Source organism: Saccostrea cucullata, unplaced genomic scaffold, assembly GCF_032062105.1.
Source record: "Saccostrea cucullata isolate Sc308-1 unplaced genomic scaffold, CSIRO_AGI_Scuc_v1 ctg5727, whole genome shotgun sequence".
Lineage (NCBI taxonomy): Eukaryota > Metazoa > Mollusca > Bivalvia > Ostreida > Ostreidae > Saccostrea > Saccostrea cuccullata.
Window position 1 is genome coordinate 150 of NW_026929106.1, and position 13346 is coordinate 13495.

Genomic DNA, 13346 nt, shown 5'->3' on the forward strand with positions numbered 1-13346 from the left:
TCATGACCTTGGTGTTATCTGAAAGAACTTAGTAAGTGTAGTATGCATACCAGATATGAAGTCTCTATCTCTCGTGGTTCAAAAGTTATGGCAAAACTGTGAAAAAGCTATTTTTAGCATCTAGGGCACAGTCAAGGTATCAAAGTTATTGACCTTGATGTCATTTGAAAGAACTTAATTATTGTTTTATGCTTACCAACTATGAAATCTCTATCTCCTATTGTTCAAAAGTTATTGTGAAAGTTCGAAAAAGCTATTTTTAGCATATTGGCCACAGACAAGGTCACAATGTCAATGACCTTGGTGTCATTTAAAAGAGCTTAATTAGTGTTGTATGCTTACCAAACGTGAAGTCTCTATAGCCTTTGGTTCAAAAGTTATTGCGAAAGTTCAAAAAAGCTTTTTTTAGCATATAGGTCACATTCAAGGTCACAAGGTCATTGACCTCAGAAGTTATGGCAAAGTTGACAACAGACAGACAAACAAACAAACAGACAGGACAAAAACAATATACGCCCTGGATCTATCTATCCAGGCACCTAAAAATTTTGATTTCCTTCTTATTTACTACAGGCTGCAAGTAATACTCAAGTAAAGCTGAATAAAGCATTGGAGGCCAGAGATCAAGATGTCGGAATCAATGCTACAATTAATTATGAGATTCTTTTCACAGGTATAAATTCTGTGTTTGTTACCTGGCCTGAGTCAAATGCTAAAGTTAGCTTTTCTATTCCAAAAGTGTTTGTCATCCCTCTGTCTTTTATGTTGCACATTATCTGTGAACTTCTCACATTTTCATCTTCTAAAGAACCACCTACCCAAGCTGAAATTCAACCAAACTTGCCACAAAGCATCCTTGGATGAAGGATATTCAAATTTATTCAAATTGAAGGGACACATCCTTTTTTCAAGGGGAGATGATTAAGAAATGTTGAAAAGAGACATTTCACATTTGATGGGTATTTTTGCCTACTCTGGGTAGTGATTTCTAAAAGTCTAAGTTTTTACCAAATGCTCAGTGGAATGTAACAAATGGTGTACTTATGAAGAAATACAAAAAACGGGTTTTATCAACGTGTAATTATGAGATAGAGAATAAATGAAAGTTAATTATGATTACTTTTACAGACAGTGTTTTCAAAATTAATGCAAGTAGTGGTGTCATATCTCTGAAAGAAGGTCACAGTCTGGACAGGGAAAATAAGAGTGTCATCACATTAGTTGTCAGGGTAAGATTTCTATCTTAAAGTTAATCCATATACATGTATGTTTATAGAGGTCACAAATATTTATGTCTTTTAAGTTGAAAGTTACTGTTGTTGAACATAAGTATTCTTCACTGATCTAATATTCAGTTGATCGTAAAAGTTGTCGCAGCTATTTTTGGTTGTCATTTATAGAGAACATACATCAGGTTCGGAAATTTGTATGGCTATAAGAATAAATGTCAAAATTTCTGGGGAACTTTTTAAAATCAAAACTAATAGGCCTTTCATTTAATTTCTAGGCATACCAGGTGGATAAACCTGAATTTCGTTGTGATGTTGCTACGGTAGAGATCAGCATTACTGATGTCAATGATAATGCCCCAGTCATGTCTCAGGTTAGCTATACTGCCTCCATTCCAGAGAACATGAAGAATGGGCAGGTTGTCACATGGGTAATAGCCACAGATGCTGATGAAGTAAGTGCCTACTGTACATCATAAAGTTCAGAAATCAGTGCAGAAAGCATTGATAGCTTTCATTCTTGCTGTGAAAGCAAATATCATGATGATTTTTATTTAAAAATTAACTGAGTCCCTCATTAAAACTGTTGATTTTTGTCTTTCATCATATGTGAACCCCTGAACTTTTTCAGCTTCTTCTTTGAAATCAGCCACTGAGCTGCTAATTTTAGCCAATTTTATTGCAATTAGGACATTTGTGAGTAAAGATAAACAAAAATTGTGAATTTCATGGTCCATGCCTCCCTGGAACCCAAAGGATTGGGCTAAAACCACAAAAAATTCATGCATTTTAAAAATTTTTCTTTACTTCCAGAATTTAGCTCTTAAGTTTTTAGCTTTATGAATAATTGCAATGAGACCTCTACCAAAATTGTGAAATTCTTGGTCATAGGTCCATGGCAGGGTTCAGGGATTAGGGGGAATGTTTTGATCATATAGTAAAATAAATAAATTTTTCAAAAAATTATCAAACTTCATACACAGACAGTGGGATACAAATTTTTGTATTGGAATAGACAGGGTGTCAGAATAAGTGTTGTAAAGAAGATAGAAAACCAGTAAAGTAAGGGTTGGAATTCACAGTGAAACAGATTGCATAGGGGTCAGAATAGGCAGTTTTCACTATACATCTACAGTACATCAAATGTTTGGGTTCTCTTTGTCTAATTCCCCATTTTAAAACGTGAGTTATCTCCCCTCAAAATTGGAACTCTTCTACACCAGCATTACTTCCGCGGATTATGAATTTTGATAATCCAACAAAATAGTGATCAACTTACCGCTACATTTAAAAATTTTAAAAGAAGGAAACGGTTTCTGATTTTATAAAGGGTCTGTTAGCCCTCCTCCTTTTCTAGAAAGCGATACAAATTGGCAAGGCAGGTAGCATCGTCTTTAAAAGTGGGGGGGGGGGGGGGGCAGTCAGAAAGATTTTTTTTTTTACTTACCTGGAGAAGTTGACAAGCAAAAAAAAACCTTGCCCAAAGTCGAAAAAGCTACTTATTTCAGTACCAATTCCTTGGCATACAATGCTACATTTCCCTTATATAACTTTACCGTAGTAAACCTGTCAGGGGCAACCTGTCTTTCAATGAACATTTTCAATAGTAAAAGGTAATGTTGGGGAAAAAAGTTAGGGTGAGTCTCTCTCTCTCTCTCTAATATTGTTTTTTACACACTTTGCAAAAAAATATAATTTATTAAAAAAAATACTTACACTGAAAGGATTTTAGAAACATAAACAACACTTTACTAAAAGAATGATTTTCGTATTAACGAGAAATACGCTCGGAAATTATTGTATCAATTTCAGGTTTCTGCTGTCAATTCTCTGATCTAAAACAAAATAAGTGTATTTTACTCGAGAATATACATATGCTTAGATCATACACTAAAACTTTGATTAAATGCAGCTCAAATTTTATACGACATATGTAACATGAATTCAGGTTGATGCTATTTTAATATAGTCTTTCTTCGTTACATGAGCACATGAGATTAAATTATTCATTTAGAATTCCATTCAAAGTTTTTAATACTATAATTTAAAAGTGAATCAATATAATTAATTATTTTTACAAATATAAATTTCTAGAAACAAGGTAAATTCAAATGAAACAGGTCCTTTAATTGTCACCAAATCTGTTCTTCTAAGTAAACTATGTTATGACGTACAATCGAGCAAAAACGCAGTTTCTTGATATCGATCGCAGAAGACGAACTACTGCTGTACATATGCAGCAATTTCAGAGGTAAAACAGTAGATGGATATGTCAACAGTCTCCAAAAACTTCTTAGAGATGCAGAGAAGAAAATATGGCTGCAGCGGGTTATATTAATTCGTAAAAACTTTATCATAACTATTACAAAAAATTCATATATTTAATTTGTTCTTTTAAAACATTTTGTAAATAATGATGATACATCTGCAGAACATCCACTACCAAAAATAAAATTTTAGCTTTTGGTTTTTAAAAAAATAGGCCTATTCGAATATGTTTCAGCATTTTATCAGTAATCTGTTGCATTTTTTTTGTTTTTTGTTTTTTTGTAAGGGGGGATGCTCACACAGCACCTTATTGTACTAGTATAGAGATTAATACAAATCCAGAAAGAGAGAATGAGTGAGTAATTTAAAGAAATATACAAATCAGTTAAGATTTCTTTTTATTCACAAACACAATAACAGTTAATTGTCATATGACAGAGGCATTATGAACATGTTTACATCAAGAATGTCCGCGGAAGTGACTTTCTTTATAGCGCATGCATATTAAACACAGTAAAAGAGTTCCCTTCAGGGGAAATAACTCACCTTTTTGAAATGGGGAATAGTACTAGTCATCATGCATTGTTTGGCTTTAACATGATCTTTTTATGTTTAAAAGCTTAAGAAATAATCTGTGTTTTCAGATTTTAAGCTTTAAAATAGAAAAAAAAATAGACACAGTTGAATTTAATATATTATTTCATTTTAACCAATAGGGAGAAAATGCTGAATTTGAGTATATATTGGAGAACTGCAACAAGTCTTTTGAAATTAGACAATCAGGAAGTATTGTAGTAAATGACAGTACACAGTTGGATATTGAGCAAACTCAGCAATTTAACTGTACGGTAAGTACAGCAAAACTCGTTTAGTATGAACACGGATGTAGCGAAGTTTTCATGGATCCCCAACTATATAAATTTTACGAATTCCCTATACAGATATAACAAATTACGGATATAGCAAAGTTATTTCACAGGGCCCAGTGACTTTGTTATAACCGAGTTTTACTGTAGACCCTGTCCCTCCATCTGGACAAAAACGATTTAATATTAATGATCTAATACACCCTTTCATTTTCATTATTTTTCTATCAATGAAGTTGGCAGCTCTTATATGGTTTATTTATAGGGTTAGGTTGTAGTGCAAGATGTTTTTTTCTCTTTTTTTGTTTTTGTTTTTTTTCTTTTGTGTAATAATTCTTAGTAAGTTGTTTCGACAACATAGGAACAGTTTTGTAACCTCCTCTGATACACTTTATTTGACTCTTTTAATCTAGGTTTATGCACAAGAAAGCAAAACAGCAGAAAGAAAAAACAGTAGCAGATCTTCTTTGACAATAAGCCTAACTGATGTCAATGACAACAACCCAGGGTTCGTCAACAAAAGCTACAGTTTTAATGTTACAGATAACCCAACTGAACATACAGCCATTGGACAGGTGGGGAATTTCAAATTCAAAGTACATTTAAATGAAAATATTTTGTAGGCATGTATAGTCTACTTCTAATCTAATGATATCAAGATTAAATGAATATCATATAAGGAACAATCATTTATTAAAGAGTACTTAACACAAAAAAATGATGCATGGATTGATATATATCTTTTTTGAATGATTTTGATTTGAAATGACATAAATTTAAGAAAAATCGCTGAAATATAAAGCAATGGTAGGTTTTCCTTGCTGCTAATTAAGATATGAGACCTTGTTTTGTTTTCTATATAATTCCACACAAAATTTTGCACAAATTTTTAAGCTTATGACAAAATCTAATCAAATTGTCCCAATACACTTGGTAAACATTATTCAGGCTACCAATTCAAATGTAAATTTATGAGAAATATTGCTGATTTCTGGAAAAAAAAGTTGTTAAACTCAGCTGTTGTGAAATAGTTTACTGAATTGAATAGGTGACCAAATAAGCAGAGATTAAGGTCATACGCAACGTAGTTTGGACTATACTGGGTTCTTCCCTGGAGTTGAAGAGTTCCACTAATTGAAGGACCTGTGTGCAATACTTTTAATATCTATTTATGGATTTTTACACCTCTTCTAAAACAAATTTTGAGTAAAAAATATCTGGAATTCATGTTTTGTAATTTTTATACGTTTTTCGTTGAATAATGCAAAAATTTTCATAATTTGATATCTTTTCAAAACCCCTGGTAATGCATGCTGATTTTTTGTCTAAGAATATGCAATATAAATGGTATTATGAGTTTAAACTTAAAATATCTTGAAAAATTATCAAAAGGTAAGGTATGTCCTTAAGAGCCAGTCCGCGAGAAAACCATGCAAAATTCAAAAAATCGTCCAAATGGAAGGTTGCAACTTGGGAATTTTCTACATAAAGGTAGAAGTAAGAATATCCACAAAAAAAATGTCAAACCCTGCATCTATTTTTAGTAACAGCTCATTTGCATATTTGTCGAAAATCACACAAAATTTAATGGAAAATGTATACAAATTGATCAAGTCAAAAAGTTACCTTTTGTCATAAGTTTATTTTCAAATTTGGTTTATTTGTCAAAGTCATTGTCCAATTAACACAATTAATGAGGAAAAACTTAAATCAAATGAATATTTTATTTTTTACACATCTATTTATAGATCCTAAGTAAATGAGTATGATTTTTTAGCCATTTTTAGACGCTCGTTTCTCTCAAGACCAAGGTTGAAATTAAATAAAATTAATTGTTACTTTAAGAATGATCTAAGGTCTACTCTGTAATAAAATATTGAGCTTGGGAAATAATATCTACATGCTGTAAATTAACTTTGAAATACCATATTTTGCTACAATTTCACATATTTTAAATAACAGTCTTTTACCATATTTTTGGCTTATTTCTATGATATTTTAAGAAAAAGAGAAGATTCTTAATCTAATATATTTTTAAGAAGAGGAATAACTGATTTGGACACTTCATATAACTTTCTTTTGCTTATTTTACCCTCTAGTTACCAATTTGCTGGAGTTAAATTGTTATCTCCCCTTGCTGGAACTCTTTTGTATTATTGGGTAAAAAGTGACAGGTATGTCAATATGGAAAGAAAAAAGTCATGTATGATCATTTTTTCTTCACCTAGGGAGTTGTTGTGGAGTATTATTGCACTATGAAAGAGGGAAAACTTATTTTAAGATACTTGAATGTAAAAAATAACAATTTAGCTTGAATAAACAAATACATGTAACAGGCCCATAGGAAGCAATTTCAGTGTGGGGGAGGGGGGACAACCTACATTATCAACTATAAAAAAAATACCAAGAATTCCATAGAAACTATTAGAAAGTAATAAAAAAAATAAAAGTTCATCAGATTTTTTTTTTTTTATTTTGGGCATATACATGTAGTAGGTATATTTTCTACAGGGTTCTGTCCTCGGGGAATCTACATGTATTTCATGGTAATTAACAGATACAAAATTTTTCCTAACAAGTACAATTGAATAGGAAATTAAATCAAATAATAACATATTTTTAATCAAAATATACATTTGATATTTTGTTTAAGGCACCTGGCCCCGTTCAAGTTCAAGATCATTTTATTCACTCAAACCATTTCAGGTACATGAGGACAATGAAGAATATTTACAACATATACATTCAGGTCAGAGGACAAGTATATGATATACATAATCAGAATATGAAAAGGAAGAGAAAAACACATATGAAACATGTAATAATGAAATAAGCGAGGGATCAAAAAATCATGGAGGAATGACTAACTAAAATCATATATTTTCAATATAAGCGCACATAGTTTTCTTAGTGTCTTAGCAACTTGTTTTGTCATCATTTGAGAAAATATAAGAATACAAACAGGTATTTGATTGCATACTCTCAGCAAATTCAAAAATAATTTGTAATTTCAATCTACATGTAAATTGTTTAGGTTTCATAAATTTAGTGTGTTTTTGAGTTAACCAAACACCGAAATTCCTAGGAATATTTTTAACTTTACATTACATATTTTAAACTACTGTGTTACGTAACATTCATATATTGATAAAGTCAGACCTCACATTAAAAATCATCAGCTCAAAAGGAGATGCCACCATCTAGGCTAAGACTAGGACTTTGTGTCCAGGTAAGGACTTCAAGTCCGGGAACGGCATTGGTTGCTGTAGCTGAAGAGGCCCAAATACTCAGAGAGAACTCATGCTAAGCTTAGGATCGAAGCTTCCCTGAGCGGGTGAAGTGTAGCGGACAGTACATAGGGAACTTATACTGTCTCGCCAGTGAGCTAGCTTTTCTGGTGATGCGGTAGAGTCTCCCTCTATTTCAGGCAAGTTAAGCAACGGCGAGCCTGTTTAACCCTCGGATGGGTGGGCTTCACGTTACAACTTGATTCATATTTATTCAAATTGGGGGGAGGGGGGCTATCAAATTTTGCCAAAATTATTTTCAAAACATTATTAATAAAATTGTTTAAGGCTGTGTAAATTAATATTTGATACTTTTTCTGAATAACCATAGTGGTGTTAATACATGTACCATTGCAGACAGAGATAAATTGTTTTTTTTTAATGTTATATGTATCCACTGAAAACAGTTGGGGGAGGGGGCGTGTCAATCAATCAAGGTCAGGATATTAAATATACGAGTGTATCTAGTACCCAATCGTTTAACCCCATCCACCTCTCCACAATTAACATACTAATATTGAAATGGATAAAATAATGAAAATTGATAAGGGTTCTAATTGCTAAAACGAGGAAAGGAAAAGGGAACGGAAAACGTATTTTATTATTTTATTTTAGATTAAATCATCTTAAATAAACAAATTTATAAACAATATATATTTTAGAGATTCAATCCCCCATTATTTAAATAAATTTGATTTATTCATGTTCATAAAATCTCTTATTCACAAAAATTGCAGTCATAGCAGTGACGTAGAAACGATTTTGAAAGGGTAGTGGGGGGTTAAAATTAAACTTACCTGAAAAGAATTTGCCAAGCGAAAAAAGAAGACAATTGTTTGCCTCGGGAGGTGGGATAAGAGTAAACTCCAGCATCTTTCATTTTCTTAACCTCCTTTATGGAGCTTTTTGTATAATATCCCCTGTCAGTATTTTTATAAGATTGTACCAATTTAAAATTGACAGAAAGCAAACAACTAGCTGCAGAACTTTAGCTCTCCAAAAAAACATATATTGATAGACCGGAGAGCTACAGTGCCACCCATTGAAAAAACTATATTTATTGCGCACCAAAAAAAAAAAATGCGCTGTTTCTCGATTTATTTCTCCTTGTTCTTAAAACTGTCATCTCAAAATTTTACCAACTGTGTGTTCCTAACATATTCTTTCACCGTTTCCACAACAAAACATTCCTTATAATTGTTTCTAATAGCCCTCCTGGACCTGGAATTGAGAAGATATTTCGGTCTAACGCGCTTCGTACAGAAGATGTAAACCACAGGTGCTTGAGGACAGCCCCCCCCCCCTCGATATAGACCCCTAGGCTTTTTCGAATTTTTTCTCATAAAATATCTTTCATTGCCATATTTGTGATAAGATCTATACCAGCAAATAGAAAAATTACCTAAAACAAACGTTCTATTAATATACCCTACATTCTCTATATAAAAATCATATAGAGAGGGTAGATATTTTTATAAAATGTAACTTTAAACAAATTTTCTAAATTGATAGGATAGATTATATCACATTGTATTGTATTGGGGGGGGGGGTGCGAGGGGGTGGGTGGGTCCTGTCCTCCAGCACCTGTGATGTAAACCATGCCGTTAATTGATAAAGAGTAAGGACTTTATTGAAATCTAGCTGTTTTTGCAATTGAGGTAAGAATTTGGAAGAATTAATCTAGAACCAAGCGCATTTTTTATGCGCAATAAAAATACAGGTGGCACTGTAGCCCTCCGATATATCAATATATATTTTTTCGGAGAGCTACAGTTCTGCAGCTAGCAAACAACTTACTGAAGGCTCAAATTTTATACGTTCAAGTCTCAAAATTTATATGAATGATACTGAGTCCGTTTGAATTTAAATACTTGTAATTTCCCTTTTATTGATTATAAAGAAACAAACTTACAAAATGTAAGGAACATATATATTCATATGATTGTTGAAAAATTGCAAGTAAGCCAATACAATTTATTATGTTTTTTTCCATTCTAAACAATTGGCAAAATGCTAATCCTGATATTAGGGGTAATTTCTGACAATATAGTTTTATTTAATTTTTAATTTTAATATTTTTCACTCTTAATTTTATTTCAAAGAAAATTTTTTACATGTTTCAATATCTAACAACAATTATTTATAATTTAAAGTACTATATTTGACTTTGTAACCCACTTGAGTTTGAGCATTTATTTCGAAAATTGGCAATTTGTAAATCCCCATATCTCAATTATTTATTATTTCCCAAGATCAATATTTGGCAAAGATAATGTTTAGAATTAAATTTGTACAATAAAATAAAAAATAATAATTTCAAAGATTGGTCTTGGAAGATTTTGGGCATTAAATTTGTAATACTTTTGGCAATTCTTGAAAATTGGCATCATGCCAATTTTCAAGAGTTGTCTGCCCTTTAATATATTGCATATTTGATTATGATAAATGTCAATTTTGAAAGAACATAGTCTTATGTTATTCAAAATACCTTAATGGAAATGCAAGTTTAATTTTGAGTAAAATAAATCAAATGTGAATTTTACCATTTTTCTTGAATTTTTTAAGTGCATTTGCACTTAAATGTGCAAAAAGGAGGTGGCGCTGCCTACGGCTGCCATGTTGAATGATTGGAATTTTTTTGGTCATTTTAAATAACATATTATAAAGTCTAACTACCCACCAAATTTCATTAAGATATGACAACCTTCGATTTGGACAGTTCTGCATGGTTTTCTCGCGGACTGGCTCTTAATAATAATAATTTTTTTTTACTCTCAGGTGAATGCAAATGATGCTGATGTCTCAAATGGATATGTAACCTATGAATTAAGTGGCCAAAAAGAAACTTTTTTTAAGATTAATAAAAGAACTGGAGAATTATATCCTTTAAATAATCCTCTGTATGATTGTAAAAGGACCACGAAACTCCCCAAATCTGTGGAGTTAGCTGTCACAGCACAAGACAAGCCTGAGGAATCGGGAACTCAAAGGTATAGGGTCAAATCAGCTCTGTAGGAACTCTGTCACATTGTTATATTAATAATGTACAAAGAATAGCTGAAATAATTTATTATGTACAAAATATACAGATAAGTTTTTTTGCCAACCATGAATACTATAGATTCCCTACTGTAAAATCCCGTGTGTTGGGCGCAACGTTGTAAAAGATGCACCCCCAACTTTGGGGATAAAAATCCTGAAAAAAAAAAGCAGGTTCTATGTAAGGAGCGCACCCCAAAAATGTAGAAGTGGATGTGACTTTACTTTTTCTAGTATTCTCCAAATCAGCTCTGTAGGAGCTCTGTCTCATTGTTATATTGATAATGTACATAGAACATTGTGAAATAATTTATTATGCGTACAAAATATATTATACGAGAAGTTTTTTTTGTCCATAATAAATATGGGGTATTGGAATGTTGTGTTTATCTTATACATTCTTTTGTCTGTCTGTCTGTCTGTCTGTCTGTCTGTATGCCACACTTTGAATTTAGCTCACTTTCATGATATTTTTTAATGCATAAGTGGTGTTATCCTGCTGTAATAAATCCATGATTATAATTTGTTACTCTTTGGATTCATATTTGGTGAATTATTTCATCATAGAGAATAAACTCAAAATGTGCAAAGGTATTTATAATTACGTTTTTAAAAAACTGTTCTCAGTAGAGCTACCATATTAGGACCTAATCATCAAAATGAACATTGATTATCGTAAATCAAACTTGAATATTAGATTTTAAAATTCCTGTGAATTAAAACTGTTTTAACTGTAGACATTTATTTGGTAGGGTACCTGAAGTGTTTTGACTGTTTTACAGGAGGACAACAGTGAGTGTGACAGTCAACATACAGACAAATCTCTGTCACCCTGTCCTGTCCGTCGTGGGAAATAATGTTTCCCATCATTCAGTACCTGAGGACGTACCACCAGGATCCCCACTGCTCACCATTCAGGTAGATAAAAAGATAACTTGTCATATCCAGGGTGTATGAGGTTATAATGGAAGTTTGTTTGTTAGTTAAAACGCCTCTTGAGAATTTTTATGCCCCGCTTCTTGAGTATGATCGAGCAAATGCTATAATGTATGTCAAAAGGTATCGCAAACATTTTATTTAACTTCCATTATTAGTGCAAGTAAAGTGAAAAAATTGCTTTAAAACAGTAAATATGCTTTATTTTCCTCATAATGTGCGAAGAATTGTGCAATTGAAACCCCAGTCAGCCCCCTTTAATATTATCAGAATTGAATTTGTATATGATAATAACTGGCTTTTCATTTATTCAGTTTCTTTGAACAAGTTTGTCACTATTTTCATGAAGGCTTTTGATGCAGACCCAGATGACTCACCCCTTTTCTTTGACATTAGTGGTGATCATGAACCCTTTCAACTCAACAAGACCAGGTACATGTTTTCTCTTTAAAGAAAATATTTGAATGATTCAGAGCTCCAGATAAGGTGCGTATTTGCAGAAATACGCATTAAATTTTACAAAATACGCATTGAAAATTAAAATAGAGCGTACAATTACGCATTAGCAATCAAAAATACGCAATACACCACGAAAGTACTGCGTACAACAAGTTGAAGAATACAGTTACGATTTACTTAATGATGTCAATTGAGATTAACTCGGTGTTTGATTTTTCTCAAAACGAAGTACATGTACAGATTTTAGTGACATGCAGGAATATTCTAGTAATGACGACGACGATCTCCATTTCTACGTAGAAAGACTAGCATAACTTTTTTTTTATTATGCGTTCACACTAGCAAATTTTTCCTCTCTCTCAACTTGCCATATTAACAAAGATTCTTTCAGTTTACTTTTGATACGATATCTTAGGAAAAGTTATCTGTGTCTCTGACTTTATGGTACAGTGTATAATTATGTACCTTGACCTACTGTATGCCGGTATAATCTTCCTTGTCAAAAACAAAAATGCTTCTCAATCTTAGAAAAAATTTCTTGTTGAAATTTACAAAATTTATTTGAATAATTGCAGAAACTGACCTTTGAAGTTTTTTTCCTCTTCAAAAACTCGTACTTCGATTACAAGCTCAAAATAAAGGTCAAAACATTTCTATATAAACAAAATACTCTTCAATCATTTTGCTGAAAATCAAAATCTACATTGATTTGAAAATCAGGGAGTATATACACTTTGGGGTAAAAAATTATCTGGAGCTCTGATGATTGTCTTTAAACTTCTCACATTTTTAACTTCTTCTCATGAACCACTTGGCCAGTTTCAACCAAACTTGCTCTAAGTATTCCTAGGTGAAGGGGATATAAGTTGTTCAACTGAAGAGCAAATAATCTGTCTTGTTATTTCGATAAAGAAAAAACTTATACTTTTATATGCAAATAAATGAGAAATATTTGAAGAATAACTGTCTTATTTTTTGGTTTGATGATGTGACCAACCAAATGACTTGCGGTGATAATTTGCATAAAGGTCTATCACATAAATGCCATAGGTTTTTATGCATAAAATTATCATGCAAGCCAATTGATTGACCATTGTCATGAAACCAAAAAATCTGGCAGTCTGACTTCATGAGGAAGAATAATATTACTTCTCTTCCTGTTGCCATGTCTGGCTCAAACTTCATCATGGGATCAGTAATTCAGCCTCTGAACCATTGATACCCATCACAATGTAATATCCTCTTTTTATAGTACTATCTA

At 32.1% G+C, this 13346-nt stretch overlaps 1 protein-coding gene across 1 annotated transcript in view; it reads left to right on the plus strand.

Annotated features, from left to right (window-relative positions):
• Nucleotides 1-530: 530 nt before the first annotated feature.
• LOC134279776 (protocadherin Fat 4-like) overlaps nucleotides 531-13346 on the plus strand; it is a gene marked incomplete at its 3' end in the record, with an annotated part of 37108 nt that continues 24292 nt past the window's right edge. The window contains exons 1-8 of the mRNA XM_062762175.1: nucleotides 531-673; nucleotides 1129-1229; nucleotides 1508-1684; nucleotides 4214-4345; nucleotides 4777-4938; nucleotides 10430-10641; nucleotides 11473-11608; nucleotides 11976-12058. Of these exons, the coding sequence (XP_062618159.1) occupies nucleotides 1595-1684; nucleotides 4214-4345; nucleotides 4777-4938; nucleotides 10430-10641; nucleotides 11473-11608; nucleotides 11976-12058 (815 nt within the window). The remainder of the gene's footprint in view (nucleotides 674-1128; nucleotides 1230-1507; nucleotides 1685-4213; nucleotides 4346-4776; nucleotides 4939-10429; nucleotides 10642-11472; nucleotides 11609-11975; nucleotides 12059-13346) is intronic.